We start from the raw sequence: 25,963 nt of genomic DNA, 5'->3' as shown, positions 1-25,963 counted from the left end.
GAAAGCCAGCGCGTACATTTGTTGTTACTAATTATACGTTTAAGCGCCTGCAAATATGCTTTAATTTCCTTTCAAGCGATTTTCTACAACTAATTGGTCTAATGGGGTATTATATTTTGCATGTTGTCAGTTAAATACCAGTTTAAAAATTGAGCTTATAAAATTTTTGAAAAGGGATGATTCGAGTCAGTAAAATTTCTCATACCAAAAAAGTTGACAAACTCTGTCATAGTAAGGCCTCTCTTGATATCTTTAAGACGTGCAGTAGCGATAAATATTCATTTATTAAATCATTTCATTCCATCTCATTTCGTCACCGTTAAGTACTCTTATTCTTGAATAAAATTATTACAAAATTTAATGCTTTCCAAGCGGCCTATTTCCAAATATTTTATTCGCTTTCTTATGCAACTATAATTCTCCACGTACTTATAAAATAAATAGGTTATCTATCTGATCTTATCAGATATGTTCCTACAACTTCAGATAGTTATGGTAGGTTAGGAAAAGAGAGATCCCACTTGGACAGCTAAAATCTGTCCTTTGTGATGCCGCAAACTCCTTAAAATTGATGCCCAAGAACCTCAAGTGACGACAAAGCGCTTTGAGCCTTTTACGAATTAGTGCAGACATCTAATTTGTAATTCGGGCAGTTCAGTTGCTACTCCGAAGTCGTGCTAAGATGTCTCAGCAGTCTAACGAAAGTTTGGCAATGAAGGAGAAAGTGTCTCAATGTCCCCCATCGGACAGTGACTCGTAATGACCAGGGTAGTACTTTTCTGTAAAAAATTATGGAAAATAGAGAGGTTATGCTCTCACTATGACAATCAGATTGATCTTGAGTCCGAACTGAGTCAGCGGCTTTTCGACCCCGACAACCTTAATACTCAATTGGTTGTTTCTCAACAACTTCTAATTTGGTTTAGTTTTTTTGTCATAGACCCAGGAGATTTCGAACCACTTATACCTTTATATTCCTGATCAGCTTCTTTTTCAATTGAGTAGATCTTTGCATAATAAATTTGAAGTTATAAATACTAGTTAATTATTAACTACATTCATCAGCATATCGCAGACGTTAATTCGGTCCAGAAGGTTTTTTTGTGTATCCAGCCTTCTGCAGATGGTTTAAAATGGTTTGGTGACTAACTCACATCTCCTGGGCGATGTCACGAGATGTCACATGCCGGTCTAACTCGATGATTTGATCGGCATTCGTCGTCACTGGCCTTCCGCCCGCTGGTCTATCCATGGTATCGTTTTCACCCGCTCTGAATCGTCGAAACCATTCCTCCGCACTTCGAAGTGATAGATTATCATCCCGCAAAACAGGTTATGTCAAAACCTTTCAAAGATGTATAGCATTACCAGATACGAGCTCTGTAGCGCTTTGTAGATAAGATAAAAGACAAATGTTGTTGAATAACATATATAGCTCATCATTCCATAGCCTGTGGTATTCGTCGTTAACTAACTATTTTAACAAAAATAACCCTCTGTGATAGATAAATTATTCCTAAAAAAATTACGGACTTATTTCCTTAAATTCTCTGTATTCTCACCCCAGTTTAGAGGAGTTCGTTTGGCAAACCTTGAAGAAAAAAGTTATTTACTGTAGACAACTGAAGAGCTATATTTAAGGGGACAGAAACCTATAAAAAGTAAAAATACTCAAATTTAAATTAAATTGATTTTAAATATTTAAACCACATTTCCTTATACCCGTACATATTTGGTATTGCGTATACATCGCTACATTTGTTGCAATATTTTACGCTCGCATTAAAACACACAAAATTTGACATTTTAAGCAGCTGTGCGTAAAACAAACGAGCTATGTCTGCCATCTTAACCCTTTAAGTACGCGAAATGTGTAAAAGAATTGATACTTAGCGCCCAAAATGCCAAAATGTAAAGGGTAAAGAAGCCATTGATGCCAAATGGCGCCACAAAATTTTCAATAATGCCAGGATGCAAGCAGGAGAAGGCAGCCACCAACGCGCGAATGGCGCACCTCGTTGCTTTGCAACAAGCACACATACACATGCATACACAGAATCAATAAAAAACATGCGCCAATGCACAAACACACACACATATTCTCACACATACACATCTATAGTATGAAAACCCTAAGCATACAAACAGAAAATTTTAATTAAAAATCCCACCAGCATTTAACTGACGACAGCAGCTACTCGCATTGTAAATTTTTCGTTTATTATTTTCACGTATTTCTTTTTTATTTGCCAGCGTAGGTGCTGCGTGTAAAAAAGAAGGACGAAGAAGAAGTTGAAGAGTGGCTTGAAATTAAAACAATACACCAACAAAGCAATAATAACAATGAAAGCTCGCTTACCGCTTGAGTAAGTGGCAAGTAAAATGTTAGCAGGAAATTTTTGGCCTTCTAAGCCTCCTATAGGAAGTTGCTAGTTGAAGTCGCGGTACAAGTGTTTAAGGTAGTCGGGTGGTAGTTGTAAAAGGTTGAATGAACGGAAAATATTAAACAATTAAAGGGTAAATGACGACGTTACGCAACACATTATGTGCGCAGTGTGTTGCTATAAGCGCTGGTACAGTGCCAGTTAAAGTTTTGAAAAGACGTCTTTATGTTCAATCGTAAAAATTAAAAAAGATTTACGTAAGCGATTTATTAATAACACACGAGTTTGTCGTTAAGTAAGCGCATTAATGGTGGATAAAGTGGGTTAAAATATGAGCTGCGTTGGTTTTGAGAGATGGTGAAGTTTTTTTTTAAGATAATGTAGAATAAAAAAAATAAAAAATTAACATATAAATTATTATATTTAAAGCTAAGTAGTAGCTGATGTCAAATCTTTAACTGTACCTGTGATATATAACAATAATATCATATGCAGAATAATAATTTCAGCTGAAATCTGCCCTTTTAATATACCGTCATATCGTGATCGATGGGTATGATGTCTAATAATTAGATACGATATGAACTGATAGTGATTTTGGAAGGTATAAAAATGTAATATTCTGTGAAGTGAATGGGATATAACATCAACTAATAGTATGTGTGATGTGAATGTGATATATCATGTGATGTAATAGTATGAACGATATAAAGTGATATGAGGTGATGAAAAATTATGTGCGATGGAATGTGGGGTAAATATATTGGATATATTTAGTAGTAGGTTGGTGAATATCTCCCTTCCGCTTTTTGCTCTTTATTCAATGGTTTATAAGAAGTATTACAGGGATCGGATTTAGTTCAAATATGCGTCGTTTCGTTCCATAATCAGTTTCCATCTAGACGGCAACTTCTTACTAACCCCATCGTAGAAGCTCACCTCCTTATTTGCGAAGAACTCGGACAGCCACTTTTCACAAGCTTCTTTTGAGTTCAAATTTACACCTCCAAGGGCGTTCGCCATGGACAGGAACAGGTGGTAATCACTTGGCGCTATGTCCGGGTTATATGGTGGATGCGATAAAACCTACCAATTCGAGCTCCTGTAGCTTCTGACGAATCATCAACGAAGTGTGGGTCTGGCGTTGTCCTGGTGGAACACTACACCCTTCCTGTTGTTCAATTCTGAACGCTTCTGGTCGATCGCCTGCTTTAAGCGGGTCCAGTTGTTCGCAGTAGATGGTAGAATTAAGTGTCTTGCATATGGGAGCAGCTCATAATGTATGACTCCCTTCCAATTCCACCAAACACACAGCAAAACCTTCCTGGCTTGCCCACTGTTTGGGACAATTCACTGGCCTTCGACCACGACCGTTTTCGCCGGATATTGTCGTATGTGATCCATTTTTCGTCGCCAGTAACCGTCCGCTTCAAAAATGGATCGAGTTCGTTCCGTTTTAGCAGAATATCGCAGGCGTCCATGTGGTCCAGAAGGTTTTTTGCGCAAATCATGAGGCACCCAAGCATCAAGCTTTATTGTGTATACATATGTATGGATGGATAAAAATGGTTTGGTGACTAACTCTCATATCCTGAGCGATGTCACGAGTTGCTACATGACGGTCTAACTCGATGTTTTCCATGATTTGATCGGTATTCGTCATCACAGGTCTTCCGCCGGCTGGTTTATCCATGGTGTCGCTTTCACCCGCTCTGAATCGTCGAGACCATTCCTCCGCAGTTTAAAGTGATAGAGTACCATCCCCCAAAACACCATTAATCTCACGGAACGTTTCTCTTGCGAATTTGCTTTTAACGAAGGAAAACTTTAAAATAGCGCGAATTTTGGCGTTAGTGAACTCCATGTTTACACGTCTATAACTGTTGCACTCAATATCCAAACTAATCATGCATAGCATCGTTTTATAGGTTATGTCAAGACCTTTCAAAGATGTATATGTAGCGCTTTATAAATAGCCGCGAAATTGAAAATACAAAAAGGCGAAATAGAGATATTTGACAAGCCAATATGTATGCGAGATTTTTGGATAGTTTGTGATGTGATGTGATTTGATGATATATGTATAATGCGATGAGATGTATTTGATGTAACATAAACTGAGATCATGATGTGAATCTGATGTACAAAAGCATAATATGATGTGATGTGAATATAATATAACATCATATAATATCATTTCGCATATAATGTGATAAACGTAACTCGATATGATGTGATTTGATACGATGTGATCTATTCGATGTAGCAACAACTGATGTGATATAAGTGGACTTGATGTGAGTCTAATGTATAAAAACATGATGTGATGTGAATACGATATACCGTCGTATATCTACTATTATTTCGCTTATAATGTGACATGACAATGTGATGTCATGTAATAGTATATGCGATATATGTGATGTAGTATGAAGTGTTGAAATAGAATGTGATATAAATTGACATAATGAGACGCGATGCAATTTGATGTAATACCAACTGATGTGATATACTATGACATGAAGGCTGAATGTGATATAATACAATGAATAGGTAAAGTGATACAATTTTATATGAAGTCATGTGATGTAAACAATCGCAATTAAATATTATTTAAAATTGTTTAATTTTACTGTTAATTTTTAACTATAATACGATGCGAAGTATAATAAAGCGTGACGTATATGAACTATTAGGATAGGTAAGATTAATAAAGTCACGTGATGTCGATATGATTTCATTACTTGAACGACTTGATATGGAAGCATGTCGTCACTCAGTGAGCGGTCACTTAAGCGGGGAATATTAAATATATGTAAAATTAGAGAAAACACAACGTCAGTTAAGCGGGAAAGGCACTTAAGCCGGGATAACTGTATTTTAGAAATTTTGCCTTTACTATGTTTCGATCAAATTGAGTGAAAGTGGCTTAACTGATTCCTTTAATCTGATACAAGCTGTACTCACACTTTATTCTTACCAAGAACACTATCGCAATAATACAGCAATTTAAGTACATGAAAATATGTAGTTCTGGATTTTATACTTTTTGCTTTTGACAAATTTATGGTTTGCATGCAAAATTTTACTGCATGTAGGTAAATAACATTTTCTAATTACTTTTTTTTTTTTGTTTCGCAAACTCATTTTTACCTTTTCGAAAAGCCACTCGCTATACTCTCATTTTCATGTAGCCTACTTTGCGGCGTAGCATGCCGTGAAGAGGTAATCTTTGTGCTGACACACTTCCGCGTTTCGCAAATAAATAGTTCACCTTTTAGCATGTAACGATTGCTTGCCAACATATACAAGCATATATGGCAACATTAACATACTGGAGTACAAGCCATACATATGTACATGGAGCTTTCGTCGTAGTTAAAACACGAATTCATGTAAGGACCCTACATACTTGAAGGCTGTTGCAGTCACATTTAGTAATAATTTATACCAGCTGTAATGCCTACAAATGTGCTTTGGGCATGAAAAGGCTGCCACCGCCTGAGGTGACATGATAGAAAGTGTGGAAAATAGGGAAAGAAATAAATTATAGAAATAACTTATACATGTAAATGGTATGTTAATTTTATTTAGAAATCATTAAATATGCATTATAAGCGGTTATGTTGAAATAATGCATTGCACATGCGATTCTCGCTTCAATTATGTATAGTTTTAGGCGCATTTCCCGTAAGGCGTTGCAGCTGCTGCTGCTTTAACTGGAATTCGCCATATTTTTATTACGCTTTTTATGCTACTGCACGTACTAAATGCTAAAAATGCACATTTATTTCAAATGAAAAAGTAAAAATATTAACTATCAGCACCCTAAAGCTATGCAATATCATTAAAAAATCGCATGCGAATGTTTTCATATATCTAACGACCGCCAGCTGTTTTCACTTTCACGAGTACTGTGCAATAACATTACACACATGGAAACTATTAAAAATAGAACCAAAAAATACAAGTCCCCTACTGGGGTGCATGAAATCTATGTATGCTTGCGAAACGCCTGCGATTGTGCCTCATAAAATATATGCATATGGTACATGCATCTATGTGTGCTCCACCATATCCAGACTTGTATGCTCTTAATATTATACAAAGCACTGGCACAATTTTACGTCGTTAGTGCGCCAAAAAAGTATGCAACAAAAAAGAAATGAACGCTTTAATATTTGCTTTTTAAACGACTTTAGTATTTATAGCTTTTAAGATTTACTTAGTTGGCGCGTGGATAGCAAGTTATTTTTTGAAGGAAAAAATGCTATAATTCGCAAGTTATTTATAGATTTCTTCTCTGACTCCCTCTAAATATTGCAATATCCTAGGTCTATCTCTGTTTCCATCTCTATCCTTATATCTGTCTTCATATCCTCTATCTTTATCTTCTTTATCTTCTCTATCATCTCGATCACCTCTATCTCTATCTCTATCTCTATCTCTATCTCTATCTCTATCTCTATCTCTATCTCTATCTCTATCTCTATCTCTATCTCTATCTCTATCTCTATCTCTATCTCTATCTCTATCTCTATCTCTATCTCTATCTCTATCTCTATCTCTATCTCTATCTCTATCTCTATCTCTATCTCTATCTCTATCTCTATCTCTATCTCTATCTCTATCTCTATCTCTATCTCTATCTCTATCTCTATCTCTATCTCTATCTCTATCTCTATCTCTATCTCTATCTCTATCTCTATCTCTATCTCTATCTCTATCTCTATCTCTATCTCTATCTCTATCTCTATCTCTATCTCTATCTCTATCTCTATCTCTATCTCTATCGCTATCTCTATCTCTATCTCTATCTCTATCTCTATCTCTATCTCTATCTCTATCTCTATCTCTATCTCTATCTCTATCTCTATCTCTATCTCTATCTCTATCTCTATCTCCATCTCTATCTCTATCTCCACTTTTGCTACATCTCCAGATTTATATATATATCGATTTCTCTTTCGGATTTTATAATAGCACCAGGTTGTTAGTGTTGTCACCAATTCAGTTTCTCAAAGCTGCTTGCTATCTTCACTTCAAATTTCTTGCGACATTTGCATTCTCCTCTCCTTCCTCTTCCATATTACTATTGTTCTCTTCACCTGCAGTGAGCATTCATTTAAGTATTTGTTGTTAACGTTTTGCCAACTAGTGTCCCTCTAATTTGCTTTACTTCACCACATTTTCCTGCAACACCAACAAAAATAACAAAGCACACACGGTGACACCCTCGAAAAAGTTTTGCTGCCATTTGGCTATCTTTTTACACTCTGCTCTGCTTATTATTTGCAATTGCGTATGCATCACTGGAAAACGAAGCTAATTTTAGGGCGCATCACCACTTGCATGTGTATATATATACATATATATATATATATCTACACAGAATAGTCAGTATATAGATGTGCAAAAATATATACACATCATTATTAACACACATTCACTATCACGGACAACAGTAGCTGGCATGCTAATGCATTGCAGTTTCCGAGCAAAGTGGAAGCATTTTAATGGCAGCGCTCCTAAATGTATGCAAGTAAAAAGAGCAAAAACACGTGTAATAGTAGTCGCAACAAACGAGCTGTGATTTGGTAGTCTCAGGTTTCTTTTTCGCCCATTACTTTGGGCAACAGAGGGTACTTCTTTTACATTGAAACCTTGTTTCGAAACATAATTACAAGCTATAAGTTTAAGTATTGATAGTATACAAAAGTAAATGTAAAAACTTAACTAAACTCAAGTCTTCTATCTATTCCAAATTTAATCATAAGAATAAACCCAGAATTTTATTAGCAAACGAAACTCGTTTAACGCATCAGTCTCTCTCCTGGTCATCCTCTGATATTGAATATATGGAAATATACTGATGATAAGAGATGATATCTCTATCTAATTTGTTCGTTGTTTCATTTTAATATAATGTTCCATAAGTTCATACATATACTATTTGATTGATTTTATTCTGTGTTTTAATTTGTTTTCGAACTCCAGTTTTCTTCATTATTTTTATTCAGTAACATATGAGTAAACTGGAATAGTTTAAGTGATATTTTAAATAATCCTTCAAACAAACAAATATTTTTCTTAACATAATACTATAATAAATATAATTTCAAAAGAGCCACTTCTCTAGCAAATTCTATTCTTAAAAAATACTCACACCAAATAGATTTGTATTGAACTTAACAAGATCTCATGTAGAAGCACATAAAACCAGTATGACATTTTCAAAAAATCGATTTTTTTTTATTTTTTGCTTATCAATAGTTTCAAAACTATCGTATGAAAGCGGTAGTATCAGAATGGCATTTTTCTGAAGAGCGACCATTCGCCAGTCGAAACTTTAAACGAGTTTTTCTCGAAACAATATTTCTCAAAATTGCTAACATCATAACTCAAAGAGAAGAAAAGAAGAGAACCTATCGACTTCAAATTTAAACTGAGTATTCTCGAATATATTTACTATACAAATCTTTTTGATTTGTTGAAAATTTACTTTTTTCAGAACTACGCCATTTGGTAATTTTTGATATGTTTCAATAAGCGTAGGCGTTTGTATAGGAAATACTTTCAACTTTAATATTCTTTTTGAATATTTTTCTTCAGCTACTCATTCGTGCGGAATCATGTCAGCAGTTGGCGAACTTTTTTTGTTCACCATCCAAGACAGTCCATAACTTGGTTATTTTTCAATATTTTTGTAAAAAAAATGTAAATATGGCTGAAAATATACCTTATTATGTCCAAGAAACTTCGAAACATTCGATCGAATACTTTCTTTAAAAAAAATCACGAAAATCGCCTAATTTTTCATGGGTTACACTGGTATAGCACCTTAAGCTATCGATTAACTAGCTAGAACTATGTGAGCAATATGGACTAAAAGTCCCGACTGGCTTCCCATCAACCAATAAACTGTAGTAACACTATCAATTTAAGCTATTCTAGAGGACAATTGACGATAAATTGGATATCTAACTAATAGTAACAAATTCAATTGCATGGTTGTAGAAAAAGAATTTATTTCATGAATTCAGTCGCAATAGAGCTCTGCAATTTTGAGGCAGAAAGCCGGATTTAATTTATTCCAACTTCTTCTTAATTCCAATTGCTTCAACTCAAACCTATTACTTTAATAAAAATATGCGAAACATATTTGTTGCTCAGCGTCATTAAGCCAAGTCATTTAATGCTGAGTTGCTTTTTTTGTACATTTCATTGCTCAAATTGCCAACAATGCGCCTGCTCACATTTACTTTTTCCTTCTAACGCATTTTTGCGTGTATATGTATTTGTGTTTTTGTGTAATTGTATTTTTTCTGTTTTTTGCATTCTTTTTTGTGTACATCGCCAAGCGCCACGCCACTACCATGACCTACATTATTCTAACGCGCTCAGTTTTGTACACAAGTATTTGTTTATGCACTCAGTTGTGTGGATGTGTGTGTTTGGCAAGCATATGAATGTGTTTGTCTTCATTTAGATATTAGTTATTTCTATATATGTATATATATATATGTACGAATAGTTGTTAGTAGGGGTGTAAGGTCTGAAATTCTTTATCACTTGATCATATTACTGGAAAAGTCAGTCTCTTTTTTTTCTCTAGATCTCAGATCTATGTAGATCTGTGGTTATTCGAAGTTTCTGAAGAGAGATTTCTCGAAATTTCTTAGGCATTTGGATGGTAGTCAAATTTTATTGTTGACATATTCGATTCCATAAAATCACAGTTACAGTGAGAAATAATGTTTATTTCAGAAATAAAGCAGTGCGAGAGAGGGAAATATGGTGTATATGAGAGAGGGAGCAAAATCATAAAACAGACATTATATGTTATGAAGAAAAACCAACGTATTTTTGCTTGAACAATACTGCTTTGAAATCTTAAACTGTCCTAATTAAAAATAATTTGTTTCGTTAACCTTACTCTATAAAATAATTATCTGATTACTACTACAAAGTGAGAACAATTCGACTATTTCATTGACGATCTATTTCTAAATCCCTTATATTCAGTCTTCTATATTTGGAAGCCATGTAAAATATACAGCTATTCGATATTTCGTTTTTTGTTATGTAGTATTACTTTGATTGCTTCTTTGATATAGTATCGAATTTTATCTAATAAGACCGGAAACTTTATTTTTGCACTTTCAAGAAACACCAAACCTTTTTGTGCTTTATATAACTGAATTATGTTTTTTTATTTCATCTGTAGAGTCGGTCTTATGGAAATTGTGCAACTTCAGTTAACATAAACCTATTATAAAAACTCCAACTCTCTGAATTCTAAATAATTGCTGATCGTATTAAGTATATGCCCTATGACTCATAAAAAAATTCTAAAATATTGCGTCGTATAGTTTCAAAATTTCAGAAAGCTTTCGAAAACAAACATCTTAGTTGAAAGCGTTCTAATTAACATGATTAGGTTAGATTAAGTGGTGGACTGTCTACACACCTAGGCTTCTGATATCCCCTCACACTATTTAGTCCGCTTAATAAATTCAAATAATTCGCATAGTTTGATATGTGCAACTTCCGGAAACTTATATTGGAAACCGCGTCCGATAGTTTCGATTTTTTCCCTATACAGAGCCTTACATCCGCAAAGAAGGTGTGTTGTAGTTTCTTCTTCTTCTACTTGGCAGCGTTTGCAGTAATTATTGAAAGGCAGTCCCAGTCTACTAGCGTGTCTCCAAATCAGACAGTGACCTGTTATCACCTCTACTAAGGTTTTTATGGCATTCCTTTTCAAATACAATAGTCGGAATGTGCGGCTCTTATTCCATTCAGACCACGTTGATCTGCTTGTTGAGCAAGTATGTATGTGATTGGCGTTGCAACCGTTTAGCCGGTTATAGCCGAATCGACGATAGTGCGCCACCTCTCTCTCTCCTTCGCAGTTCGGCGCCAGTTGGAGATCCCAAGTGTAACCAGGTCGTTCTCCACCTGGTCCCTCCAACGGAGTGGAGGCCTTCCCCTTCCTCGGCTTCCTCCGGCGGGTACTGCATCGAACACTTTCAGGGCTGGAGTGTTTTCGTCCATTCGGACAACATGACCTAGCCAGCGTAGCCGCTGTCTTTTTATTCGCTGAACTATGTCAATGTCGTCGTATAACTCGTACAGCTCATCGTTCCATCGTCTGCGGTATTCGCCGTTGCCAATGTTCTGAGGACCATAAATCTTACGCAAAATCTTCCTCTCGAAAACTCCTAGTGTCGTCTCATCTGATGTTGACATCGTCCAAGCTTCTGCACCGTAAAGCAGGACGGGAATGATAAGCGACTTGTAGAGCTTGATTTTGGTTCGTCGAGAGAGGACTTTACTGTTCAATTGCCTACTTAGTCCATAGTAGCACCTGTTGGCAAGAGTTATTCTGCGCTGGATTTCGAGGCTGACATTGTTCGTGTTGTTGATGCTGGTTCCCAGGTATACGAAATTATCTACGACCTCGAAGTTATGACTGTCAACAGTGACGTGGGAGCCAAGACGCGCATGCGCCGACTGTTTGTTTGATGGCAGGAGATATTTCGTCTTGTCCTCATTCACTTCCAGACCCATTCGCTTCGCCTCCTTATCCATGTGGGAAAAAGCAGAACAAACGGCGCGGTTGTTGCTTCCGATGATATCAATATCATCGGCGTACGCCAGGAGCTGTACACTCTTGTAGAAGATTGTACCTTCTCGGTTTAGCTCTGCAGCTCTTATAATTTTTTCCAGCATCAGGTTAAAGAAGTCGCACGATAGTGAGTCACCTTGTCTGAAACCTCGTTTGGTATCGAACGGCTCGGAGAGGTCCTTCCCAATCATGACGGAGCTTTTGGTGTTGCTCAACGTCAATTTACACAACCGTATTGGTTTTGCGGGGATACCAAATTCAGACATCGCGGCGTAAAGGCAACTCCTTTTCGTGCTGTCGAAAGCAGCTTTAAAATCGACAAAAAGGTGGTGTGTGTCGATCCTCTTTTCACGGGTCTTCTCCAAGATTTGGCGCATGGTGAATATCTGGTCAGTTGTCGATTTTCCAGGTCTAAAGCCACACTGATAAGGTCCAATCAGTTCGTTGACGGTGGGCTTTAGTCTTTCACACAGTACGCTCGATAGAACCTTGTATGCGATATTTAGGAGGCTGATCCCACGGTAATTGGCGCAGATTGTGGGATCTCCCTTTTTATGGATTGGGCAGAGCACACTGAGATTCCAATCGTCAGGCATGCTTTCTTCCGACCATATTCTGCAAAGAAGCTGATGCATGCACCTTATCAGTTCTTCGCCGCCGTATTTGAATAGTTCTGCCGGCAATCTATCGGCCCCCGCTGCTTTGTTGTTCTTCAAGCGGGTAATTGCTATTCGAATTTCTTCATGGTCGGGTAATGGAACATCTGTTCCATCGTCATCGATTGGGGGATCGGGTTCGCCATCTCCTGTGTGTACTCTCACTGCCATTCAGCAGGTCGGAGAATTGTTCCCTCCATAATCCCAGTATGCCCTGGACATCGGTTACCAGATTACCACCTTGGTCTCTACATGAGGATGCTCCGGTCTTGAAACCTTCGTTAAGAAGTTGAGCAAGTTAATAACTGTTTCCATAGATAGATACATTTTTTGTATTTAAAGTAAAAGCCCAGGATATAACCCAATAATGCAGGCGCATCTTAAGAACATTCGATGAGTTCTTCATATTAAAAAAAAAAATCTTAAAAAATAAAACTTTTTAAAATATCGATGTAGATCATAAAGTTCAAAACTGAAATATTGAAATATTGAAAAATACTTTCCCTTAATAATTTCCAATAAACAAAATGCTTGTAATAAACTTTAATATTGCTAAGGATACACCTAATGTCAATACATTCTTCTTCATATTCTTAGCCTGCTTTTGCGACGATGACTTTTTGGCTACCCAGACTCTTAACTTTATTGGGGCTACTTATATTTTGTATAGTATTCTTTAATGTGCAAATTACATTTTGTGTTTATCTTTTTTGTTTTTATGCATTTAAATTTTTAATTCTTGTTTATATTTTTCAAGCAATGAATTTGTCGCATAACATGGTGACTGCTACTGCAAATAAAACCACAACTAATATAATAAAATTTCTGGTGAAACCATTGCCAATTTGGTCAGAGGTTGAACGAGAGAGATTTCAAATGTGTAAATAAAAAAATATATTAAACATATATACCATATAAAGGGTGATTTTTTAAGAGCTTGATAACTTTTAAAAAAAAAAAAACGCATAAAATTTGCAAAATCTCATCGGTTCTTTATTTGAAACGTTAGATTGGTTCATGACATTTACTTTTTGAAGATAATTTCATTTAAATGTTGACCGCGGCTGCGTCTTAGGTGGTCCATTCGGAAAGTCCAATTTTGGGCAACTTTTTCGAGCATTTCGGCCGGAATAGCCCGAATTTCTTCGGAAATGTTGTCTTCCAAAGCTGGAATAGTTGCTGGCTTATTTCTGTAGACTTTAGACTTGACGTAGCCCCACAAAAAATAGTCTAAAGGCGTTAAATCGCATGATCTTGGTGGCCAACTTACGGGTCCATTTCTTGAGATGAATTGTTCTCCGAAGTTTTCCCTCAAAATGGCCATAGAATCGCGAGCTGTGTGGCATGTAGCGCCATCTTGTTGAAACCACATGTCAACCAAGTTCAGTTCTTCCATTTTTGGCAACAAAAAGTTTGTTAGCATCGAACGATAGCGATCGCCATTCACCGTAACGTTGCGTCCAACAGCATCTTTGAAAAAATACGGTCCAATGATTCCACCAGCGTACAAACCACACCAAACAGTGCATTTTTCGGGATGCATGGGCAGTTCTTGAACGGCTTCTGGTTGCTCTTCACCCCAAATGCGGCAATTTTGCTTATTTACGTAGCCATTCAACCAGAAATGAGCCTCATCGCTGAACAAAATTTGTCGATAAAAACATTTCGAACCGAACACTGATTTTGGTAATAAAATTCAATGATTTGCAAGCGTTGCTCGTTAGTAAGTCTATTCATGATGAAATGTCAAAGCATACTGAGCATCTTTCTCTTTGACACCATGTCTGAAATCCCACGTGATCTGTCAAATACTAATGCATGAAAATCCTAACCTCAAAAAAATCACCCGTTATATAGCATGTATGTATATATACATATATAGTATGTATGTATGACCATGTTTGCCAGAGTGCGTGCACATGTCTCCTTTCGCCAGCAAAAATCTGCCAATGTGAAATAAGCTGGCAGCAGAGGGCATCACAGCATAGTGTTAGGCGCTTATGATGACATGCATATGTACAACTCCAAATACATATATATTTTACATACATATATACATATGTACAGTCTAACTACCTATTTGTGTCCTTCGCCTGTCGCCGAGCATTAATATCAATTTTTGCTGTCATAAATCCAATGAGACATACATTTGTACAAAATTCCTAACTTCTTCTATTTCTATTTACATTTGCATACACAGAACACATACATATCTATGGACAAATGATGGTATGTACATACACACATGAACAAACGCTTTCACACCCACATGCCATGGCGGCCATTTGACAGCTGCGTATGTGACTTTCATAGCTTTCTGTTTTTTCAATTCTTTTCCTTTTTTATTATTAATGTTGAAATATGGGTCGCCTGGGGGCGCAAAAGTTCTGGCCAGCCAGCCGCACAACTCTCAACTGTGCATATATATGTATATGGTGTGTATGTGACTACAAAGAAGTGCGCAAAAACTTGTATAAAAATGTGAAAATTCTTGATATGAGTTTGCAGGGAAATTGTGAAAAATGCGTTGACATGGCAAGCAAACTGTTAAGTAAACAAACTAATGTATGTAAAGGTCTGAAAGTTTCACTTGTGGAAAAGAATTTAAGCATTGAACTTTAAAGTATTTTAAGGAAGAATTGCTCAGTGTGTTGAGTAAAAAACTACAGAATTAAATTCCACCCATAGCAAAAACGGCACTTACTTTCTCTTCATTTCATTCACAGTGTGGTTTTCTTTGAATTTTTTTCCAAACATCAAAACCATAAACTCTATAGTTCACAATCAGAGATTTTCGAAATAATAATATACTGATAATGTTAGTACACAAGTAATTGCGCGATTTTCTTGGTTCTAATTTCTCTATAGTGCCATCGAAGTTTCTTAATTTTATGAGCTGGGAGGAGATTTCGAATTTTCTCTAGTACTCTAGTACTTTGAGAATTTTCATTTGCTCGAATCAAAATTCATCGAAGTTGTTTGATATAGTCGAAGAAATTTTATCCTAGAAATGGAAAATAGTCATTACCAGTGGAAACGAACTCGACCCATTTTTGAAGCGGATGGTGACTGGCAACGAAAAATGGATCACATACTACATATCAAGCGAAAACGAAGGTCGCTGAATCGTCCCAAAAAGTGGCGAAGCCGGAATGGACGGCCATGAAGGTTTTGCTTGGAAGGGAATATCCACTATGAGCTGCTACCATATGGCCAGACGCTTAATTCAACCATCTACAGCCGCTTGAAGCAGGCGATCGACCAGAAGCGTTCAGTATTGGCCAACAGGAAGGGTGTAGTGTTCCACCAGGACAACGCTAGACCGCACACTTCGTTGAAGACTCGTCAGAAGCAACGTGAGCTCGGATGGGAGGTTCTATCGCATCCACCATATAGCCCAGACATAGCACCAAGTGATTACCACCTGTTCTTGTCCATGGCGAACGCCCTTGGTGGTGTAAAGTTGAACTCAAAAGAGGCTTGTGAAAAGTGGATGTCCGAGTTTTTCGCAAATAAGGAGGGGAGCTTCCACGAGGGGGTATTATGAAGTTGCCGTCAATATGGAAACAGGTTATCGAACGAAACGGCGCATATTTGAACTAAATCCGATCACTGTAACACTTTTTATAAAGCATTGAATAAAAATCAAAAAAGCGGAAGGGCCAACCTAAACATATTCGGCATAAAGTCCGCTAAACTAACAAGAATCAGTATATATAGTATTATATATGGAGGCTTGGATAATGCCTAGATCGATTTTACTCATCATCACATCCTATCATGTTATGTGTTCACATAATTTCACATATTAACCGATATATACGGTATAAAGTCCACGGTAAGTTTGAAAATCCATATATTAGGTATATGGAGGATACAGGAAGTAATGACCCGATTTTGCCCAATTTTAACACAGAGGGGCACTGGTACAAAAAACAGGTCTCCTTTGAATTTCTTTAGAATATCTGAGGGACTTAAGTATATCTTTGGTAAAAAATATGTCACAAACACTGAAGTCCTCAAGTTCGGTACCTAGGCCCTTGAAATTCAGATTTTGGTGATTTTGAGATGGGTGATGTCACAGTAGAAACGCCATATTTGTGCAATGTTTTGTTCCGATATCTTCACTGGTGCTAAATTTATATATGAACATCAGATGGCCTCCAAATATTGGGTTTAAAGAAAGTAGGCGTGATTGTAAACTGATTTTTCCCATTTTCAAACTATGCTATTGGAATGCGAAGCAAATGTTACGAATCGAATTTTGAAATTAAAATTGGGCGAGTAGTTGCTGTTATATGGTTTATGACACATAAGTGAGCGGGGCCACGCCCATTTAAAATTTTGTATACCATCTTGAGTGCAGCTCTTCTGTACCATCTTTATAAAGAATTTTAAGGTTTCTGGTGATTCTTACAGAATTAAAGCATTTTTAGTAGTTTTCGACATAATATTTATATGGGAGGTGGGCGTGATTATAATCCGATTTTCTCAATTTTTAGATTATATAAGGAAGTGCCTGAAGAAAACGACTTCTGAGGGTTTCGACAATATAGCATTACTAGTTTACGAGAAATGTACAAAGAACTTAGTAGGGGACAGGGTCACGCCTACTTTACCCAAAAATTACATCCAAATATACCCCTTCCTAGTTTCTCCTTTGACCACTGTACCAAATTTTATTTCATAACTTTTTTTATAGCATAGTTATGACAAAAATTATTGTGGGCGTGGCAGTGATTCCACTTTACTTTTCATAACAATTATTTTGAATATATACATATAATTATTTTATGAAATCTTCCATACTTTTCGAATGTATTAAATACTTCGAAACGAGGATTATTTAACAACACAAATAAACAACAACAACAGCTACATACAAGTACTTTCACATTAATTTATGCATATGTAATGCACAGTAATTACCGTCAACACGCACAATACGCGCCAAATAGCCGCTTGTTGGTTTTGTTAATTTGGTAGCGATTATTGTTGTTGCCACTGCTGCTGCTCCACAAAGCTAAATTATCAACGTCGATAATCACACTTTAATGACCGCTTAAATTAAATGCTTTTTGCAATTAGTTGTTCGAATTCGCGTACATTTTTTTTTTTTTGTTGAACGCCGAACTCTTTTAACACGCGTTTTTTTGAACTCAACAAAGACGCATAAAAGTATTAATTACAGCGGCAATCGATAAACTATTTGTGCAAAAGACCTCAAATTGAGGCTGGAAAGTATAAATTATAAATAATGAAAAAACACCACAAAAGTAAAAATATTTATTTTTATTATTAAAATTAATAGTAATTATAGTCGGGTATCAATTATAAATGAATTACCTTAATAATGTATGCATATAAAAAATAGATTAATTACAGTGGCGCATAAATTACATAATTGCAGGTGTGTGACGTTGCTGCTGCTGCACTGAAGCATAAATTGTTTTAATTAAACTCGCATATGCTTTAAATCTACTTTTTAATCACTCGAGCGCATAAGCCGGATGTGCGTACAAATCGTTTGCGTTTTTTTCGTTTAACTGGATATATTAAATTTCCATTTTGCTTTCACTCACTTTCGCTTAATTCGCTTTAAAATTAATCGCAATTTTTTTTTCTGCTTACAGACTGAAGGTGGACAATAATGGTGGCGCTTGGTGTCCGAAGCATATGGTTTCGCGCGGTCTCAAGGAGTATCTACAAATCGACTTACTGCAGGTGCATGTCATCACAGCGATACGCACACAGGGTCGCTTCGGTAAGGGTCAGGGGCAAGAGTATACCGAGGCATATGTGCTTGAGTACTGGCGTCCTGGTTTTGAGAAATGGTTGCGCTGGAAGACCATACAAGGCAAGGAGGTGAGTAATGACTATGAGAGGACTTGAGAACTATTAAAATAAATATATTTGCATTGCCTCAGTGTTTTAAATTTCGTTTAAAGTCAGAGTTCATCTGCACCAGGTTGCTGCGAATATCAACAGGTGCAATAAAGATTGTTGCAGAGATTTTCCACTTGATGAAGCAGACTCGAGTTGTTCTATTATAAGTTCTTATCAGTGTTCTACTTAATGTGTTCTGTAACCCCCTTTAAACACACTATACATCTATCTGTTCCTAGTGAATAGTGAAAAATAATAATTATTTAAGATAACTCCTTCAGATGTTCGATCCTGCATACAGCACTTGGTCAGACTATTTTGTAATCCTAAATATTATCAGTGCTTCCAATCATAATTCAAAACTTTTGATTTTATCCTCCTCCATCTCCTGACATATAATGATATTAATATAGATGCTAGGGAAACATCGAGAGTTTTAACTTAAAGAACGAGAAAGAGATAAAAAGGAAAAAGACACAAATACGATTCTCGTCTTCTCTCCATCATTATTTTCAAGAATAGCAAACTTGAAGCTTGAGAGGAAGATATATAATTTTTTCAATGCCACGGTATTTGTTAGCGATATTTAAAATTGATATGTTGATATGTTGATGTATCGATATAAAATTTGAAGTATCGAAAAGATTAAAAAACGATAGTTTTTAAACATTTTAGAATTATAAAATCCTAAAAACGAAATTTTTTTATCATGCCATAGGCTTGTTGGAAATATACCGATATTTTTTTTTATATTAAAGATGATATTGATATTTCCAAAAAATGTCGATATGATATATATCGTTGTTTTATTGCACTTCCGACATACCAAATTGAATCGTACTAAACTCGAATTCGACAATCGAGTACAACTATATGACATTGGGATGTACTTGACATAAGTGATGCCATCGACGAGCACGAAGTAATAAAACCATCAAAAGAGACTAGAAAATAACATTTTTGAAATATTTGAATCGGTAAAACGGCCCTATATGGGGAGAGAAAAGGTCTTGACGTTAACTTAAAACTAAAAATTCGAAACTTTCAAATATATGTATGTAGTTAAAAAGATATGTGCTTTTGATGTAATTTTGTTAGCCAGGAAGAATTTATTAAATTATATATTCAAGAGAGTATAAATATAATATATAGGATAAAAAGGAGAATTTTGCCCAAACGCAATCGGAATTATTTATCTGTAGTATGACTACCGCCTTTATGTTCTCCCCTTTTTCTGAATGACGTGACTACAATATGCATTAAAAAGACCAAATGTTTATGATATTGACCTCTTAAGGTCAGCATTTGCTTGATATATGAACTGAGAGAGATTGAGAAGTCGAGAGTGCTATTCTAAGTTCAAAAAAAAGTCATCTATAAAACTGGAGTTTTAGCCAGCTTTGGAGATAGAATAAAGTTCCTAACTTCTTGTGAAATTTTAAACAGTAAGATCGCGGAATTGACGAACCGGTACTCCTACATCACAATCTGTATATAGTTTGGAAACGTTAATCACGAGTCTGCAGGCGAACTTGATGCAGTCTGAATATAATAGACTTTAATAATTAATTGGATGATCATAGGGAGCTCTCAACGGGCATTTTGTATTTAATATGATTCCTTGACCTTAAAGTTATTCGGTTCCTCCAGCCAATTTACGCAACCCTTTGATGGACATTTTCAAAGATGCAACATCACATACTCCATCGATTTGCTTGAGAATTATGTCTCTCATTGCACATCCACAACCGAATTAGATCTCAACAACTTTTTTGTTCTCAGATCCAAAGAGAATTATCGCTGAAAAGTAGTTTACACACCTATTTAGAGACAAAGTGTATAAAAAGGTGAGAGTATACAAAATATTTCAAAAATTCAATATAGATTGAATGTTCTCAACACATTTACTGTCATACGCAGTAAATAATGAAAAGGAAACTGGAGAAATGAAGCGTGGAGAGGGAAAGGTGATACTTCGTAATGTTTCTACTTTTATTTACGAAACATATATACCTGAATTATATACAAGAAATGTGTATATTTTCATTTCGAAGGGTTGACATTTCAAACTATTAGTTAATTGGGAAGTGAATACTAAATTTACTATTTCACTATTTAACAAATCATACAAATTTATTTAGTAAAATCAATAGGCAACCAAAAATATTTCACTACAATATTATTATTGCTACAAACAGGCTTACAATCACCTCCACAAGAGTGTTTTTAGATCATATATCATATGTATCTATACATACGATAGCCGCATAGTAAATGTCTGCAATTTTAGTGTCTCCCACAATTGTTTTCCTCCTTCAACAATTTTACCTACAAAACAAAACAATAACAAACACCTTTTCCTATTATTATACTCGCACACACATTGTAATCTATACACAACCATTTGTGTATTTACTTTAACCTTATATCTGATACGCCTCTTATTATTGTCTTAGCTTTGGGCCATGATATACGAAACTTCGACAATCGTCCGTTTACTCGCCCATATTCACACATTAATCAAAGTGATAACAATCGCTTGCCAAAACAACAAGTATCTTCGCTTGGCTTCGTTGGCTTGACGCAAAGTCTGGACTGTGTGTGAGATTTGCTTGCTAGGCTAGTGCACGCCTTTCTTTAATTTTTCGCTTTGCGCTAGTGATATTTCGTTCCGCCCGCAACAACTATTTTTCGCTTATACACGCCGCTATTTACCTTGTTGCAGTCCATCGTCTGCTGTCCTCAGTTTGTCAGTTTGTGTAAATTTTGCGTGCGTGTAGCAGAAATTGAGTAGGTGTCGCAGCACAAAAATTATGAGCGTTACACCTAGCAATATTTTATGGTAAGAAATATGCCAGGTGTGCGAAAAAGGGTCAACAAACAACTGTACAGCGAATTTTTTGTTATTTTTAGCTTCCAAATATACCGAGAGAGTGTATAGTTTGTAGTACTTTATTTACTTATTTATATAAGCATTGCTTGTTTATTTCACTAACTTTATATAAATAACTCTTCATCAATGTCACGCCTTCCTAATTATCTTTACATGTAATCTTCTCTCTCTTCCAGATACTAACAGGCAACATAAACACTTACAGCGAAGTAGAAAACATCATGCAACCGATCATTTTCGCCTCGAAAGTGCGCATCTATCCATACAGCCAATATGATCGCACCGTATGCTTGCGAGCTGAGGTGGTCGGTTGTCTCTGGGAAGGTGAGTGAATTTATGAAATTTATTAAATAATAGTGAAACTAGTTATGAGGTTTGGAAAACTCTTTCCAAGCTCTAATTCATATCTGAACCCTAAATGTACTCAACGAAAAAATCCGTTCTTTCCGTATTGTAAGTAGAATAATTAATATACAACTTTATGAGAAGTAATAAGAACTAAACCGAACAATAGAGCATAAAAGAGAAAACGCGATAAAAGGAGACGAAATCTCCATACCTTTATAGGTTCTATGAGATAATAGGGCTGAAACAAAGTTCACAAAGTTTCTAAAACTGTGAAGTAGAGGCCTTTTCATAGAAGGACCAGAAATGTTTACTTATGCTCAAACCAATATGAAGTAGAATAAAAAACCTGGTGGTAGGGATATTAAACTGAACTGAAAACAATGAATCTTTCAGCCGAGATTTCAATAGGACCAGATATATATTTTACTTGTTGCAAGGATGGTTGTAAAGGAATGAACGGAAGACTGCCTGATCGTCTGACCGCATGCGACCGCACTTAAAGGAGCGTTAGGCTCATTGCGTTCCCAAGTGAAACCAAACTAAACACCATTGAACAACTCGGATAAGAGTTTGTATTTCGTAAATATTTTCCACATAAGATACATTTTTTAATTGGAGCATTGGGGCCGTAAAAGATACCCTGTTTTAACTGGCTGAACACTGGGTTTTTATATGCTCTACTCGTAGATTCTGCGGATTCCCTTTTACCAAGTTTCTGAAAGTGAAGACTCCGGTGCATGATAAGACCCACCATCTATCCATTAACCATTGAACCATTTTGTTCTGCCCACTATCTATGTACACTACCTCAAAGTAATTTTGTGATACGCCTTGTGTTCGTAGTATTCCAAGACTGCTTCAGTGAATGTTACCTTATAAAAGAATTCAAACCTACCCATGCTGATCTTTCCGATTCTGTCTTATGTCGAAGCGTTTCTTAAAGTATTTCCCGATGGCGTCCGCAGTTATTAGTTGGAATATATTATTTGCAGTATTGGTGGCACCGTTTATTTGAGAGGTATGTTCAAAAAATAACGGAAATAATCTGTTCGTTCAATAATCTGTTTCCATCTAGACGGCAACTTCATAATACTCCCCCTCGTAGAAGTCCCCTCTTTATTTGCGAAGAACTCTGACAGATACTTTTCGCAAGCCTCTTTTGAGTTCATCTTTACAGCACTAGGGGCGTTCGCCATGGACAGGAACAGGTGGTAATCACTTGGCGCTATGTCTGGGCTATATGGTGGATGCAATAAAACCTCCCATCCGAGCTCCCGTAGCTTCTGACTAGTCATCAACGAAGTGTGTGGTCTGGCGTTATCCTGGTGGAACACTACATTCTTTCTGTTGGGCAATTCTGGACACTGGTCTGGTCGATCACCTGCTTCAAGTGGTCCAGTTGTTCGCAGTAGATAGTAGAATTAGGCGTCTGGTCATATGGGAACAGCTCATAGTGGATGAGTCCCTTCCAATTCCTCCAAATACACAGAAAAACCTTCCTGGCCGTCAATCCCGGCTTCGCCACTGTTTGGGACGATTCACCGGCCTTTTTCGACCGTTTTCGCTTGATATTGTCGTATGTGATTCATTTTCGTCGCCATTCACCATCCGCTTCAAAAATGGGTCGAGTTCGTTCATAGAGAACTTCATGTTTACACGTCTAGAATTGTTGAACGTAATATCCAAACTAATCATGCATGGCGTCGTTTTGTAGGTTATGTCAAGACCTTTCAAAGATTTATAGTATTGCCAGATATCTGTAGCGCTATATACATAGCCACCTATTTCAAAAAACAAAAAGTCGGAAGTGCCAACATAATACTTTCTTAATACATCTCCTCCAATAACTTTATCCAAACAAAATCACTTTCCTGCTGCATTCGTGCCACTTCCAATAAATTATCTATTCAAATCTCTAATGCCGACAAATATAAGCAAATAATCTTTATATGTATGTGCTCAATTGTGTAATCACACGATTTCCATAAAAACACATCAACTTGTCGCTCTGCGTATGCAGAAATGAAATATCTTAAACTTGCAACACTTGCAACCATTTACTCACACACATTGCTTGCCATCCATTTTGACATATGAATTTTGCAAATGTAAATCAATCGGTGCATGAAACAACACTGCTGCAGCATAGCAACCAAAAACAACACAAGAAAAAACGAGAGAATATATTTTGCTTTCAACCTTGTCAAAGCAAACGCATGCAAATGCAACATTTTGCTGTCAATACATATTTGATGCAAATGGAAAGTGGTGACTGGGGAGCAATGGAGAGTGCCACTCTATTGGCACTGAATCGCTTATGCTGTCACATACATTTTGACTTTTGAATAAATGAATTATTGATTAGCGTTGTAAGTGTGCGAATTTCGTTTGTTTGTTTGTTTATGTGAAACTACTTGAGTGTAAGTGTGAATATAGAATTTTATCTGTTTGTTGTGATTAAAAGAAACATTTGTTGGAGAATAACAAATAGAGACACCAATGCTGTAAAGAAGAGCTGTTGGGATACCACTTTCATTAAAAAAAAAAATTGAGAATACAAATAAAGTAATAAAATCAGCTTATGATGATCATTTTCTCTAAAAAGAATAAACAAAATTTTAAAATATTTTAAAAGTAATATTTTCTTCATCCTGGGGCTCTAAGTATTTATCTGATTATATGAAAGTATTGAAAGCCATTTAGTTGACTAGATATTGAGTTGAGATTCATAACACGAAGTAGGGTCAATCCTTATTGAAAACCGTTGAAGCATTTCAGCGAGCGTTGGATTAATCCGGAGTCAGCTTTCTACTTTAGTAAATAAAATAAATAGCAATATTCTTAAATTCCTTTTTATTTACCCTTTCCATAGACGGCATCGTTTCATATAGCATACCTAAAGGCGTGCAGCGTGGTATGGAAATCGATCTCTCAGATAAAACTTACGATGGACATGAAGAAGGTGATCGATATGTCAGCGGTTTAGGACAATTAGTCGATGGCCAAAAGGGCAAGGATAACTTTCGTACGGATATTCATGGTTTTGGAAAGGGTAAGATTTTTTGAATAAAATATAATTCGCTAATATTAGATTTTATTTTTGCTACAAAAAACAACTCGGTGGTTGTTTTGGTAGTAATCATATAATTATGAAATATTTTATGTTTTTATTTTAACTTTCACTTAATCAATAATAGTAATGAAATCCAAATAATTTAATTTTATTTGAAGGCTATGAGTGGATTGGCTGGCGCAATGACACACCAAATCTATTGGGTCATCCAGTCGAGATTACATTTGAATTTGAAAGTGTAAGAAACTTTAGTGCTGTCATATTGCACACAAATAACATGTTCTCCAAGGATGTGCAGGTGAGAATTAATTAAATAACAGATTTATGATAATAATTATATAAATAAATATAAATTATAAAATAACTGAAAGACCTAATCAGTTCTAATTTTTATTTTATAAAAATATTGGAGATTTCTATACTGCCTTTTCAGAAATGACCGAAATATAATTCCAAAACCTACTCATATAATTATAATCGGTGTGATCTCGACTCATTCCTGAGAAATTATTTATTTAAGTCAAAGTTTTTTTGTCTTATAGATTTCTGAAATTTTCAAAAAAAAAATTAAAACTCCTCCATTGTGACGTTATTTCCGGCGACCCCTCGGAAAGAAGGTGCGCCCGCGTTGTCAGCATAACTTCTGACAGGATCATCTAAACTAAAAAAAAAAAAAATAAAAACAACAAGTAAGGAAAGGCTAAGTTCGGGTGCAACCGAACATTTTATACTCTCGCAATTTATTGATATATTTTTATTAAGATAACACACAATTTGCCCCAATTTGGAAATCCTATAATTAGGTATATGAGAGCTAGGGGAAGTTACACTTTTAGAGGAAAAATATTTCCTCTAAATTAAATTAAGATACCGAAATTTTCGATGAAAAATTACAATGAGGCACTGAATTCTTCATATTTGATATTCGGGGCTTTTAAAAGTTATAGTCCGATTTCGACAATTTTTTCACAAGTGATGCCACAGATCATATACAGTAGTTGTGTAAAGTTTTATTTCGCTATCTTCATTGCTTCCTTATGTATATATTATACAGTGAAGGAATAAGATGGAGTTCAAAATTGAGTTACGTGG

At 35.9% G+C, this 25,963-nt stretch overlaps 1 protein-coding gene across 2 annotated transcripts in view; it reads left to right on the top strand.

Annotated features, from left to right (window-relative positions):
- The window catches only part of LOC105208477 (discoidin domain-containing receptor 2), a 384,778-nt gene that overhangs the window by 156,021 nt on the left and 202,794 nt on the right, over positions 1 to 25,963 (top strand). For both annotated transcript variants that reach the window (XM_011178347.3, XM_011178346.3), the window contains exons 6-9: positions 18,305 to 18,536; positions 21,627 to 21,774; positions 24,671 to 24,850; positions 25,030 to 25,169. In XM_011178347.3, coding sequence (XP_011176649.1) covers positions 18,305 to 18,536; positions 21,627 to 21,774; positions 24,671 to 24,850; positions 25,030 to 25,169 — 700 coding nt within the window. The remainder of the gene's footprint in view (positions 1 to 18,304; positions 18,537 to 21,626; positions 21,775 to 24,670; positions 24,851 to 25,029; positions 25,170 to 25,963) is intronic.

Source organism: Zeugodacus cucurbitae, chromosome 3 (assembly GCF_028554725.1).
Source record: "Zeugodacus cucurbitae isolate PBARC_wt_2022May chromosome 3, idZeuCucr1.2, whole genome shotgun sequence".
Classification (NCBI taxonomy): Eukaryota; Metazoa; Arthropoda; class Insecta; order Diptera; family Tephritidae; genus Zeugodacus; species Zeugodacus cucurbitae.
This window is presented reverse-complemented; position numbering and strand designations above follow the sequence as displayed.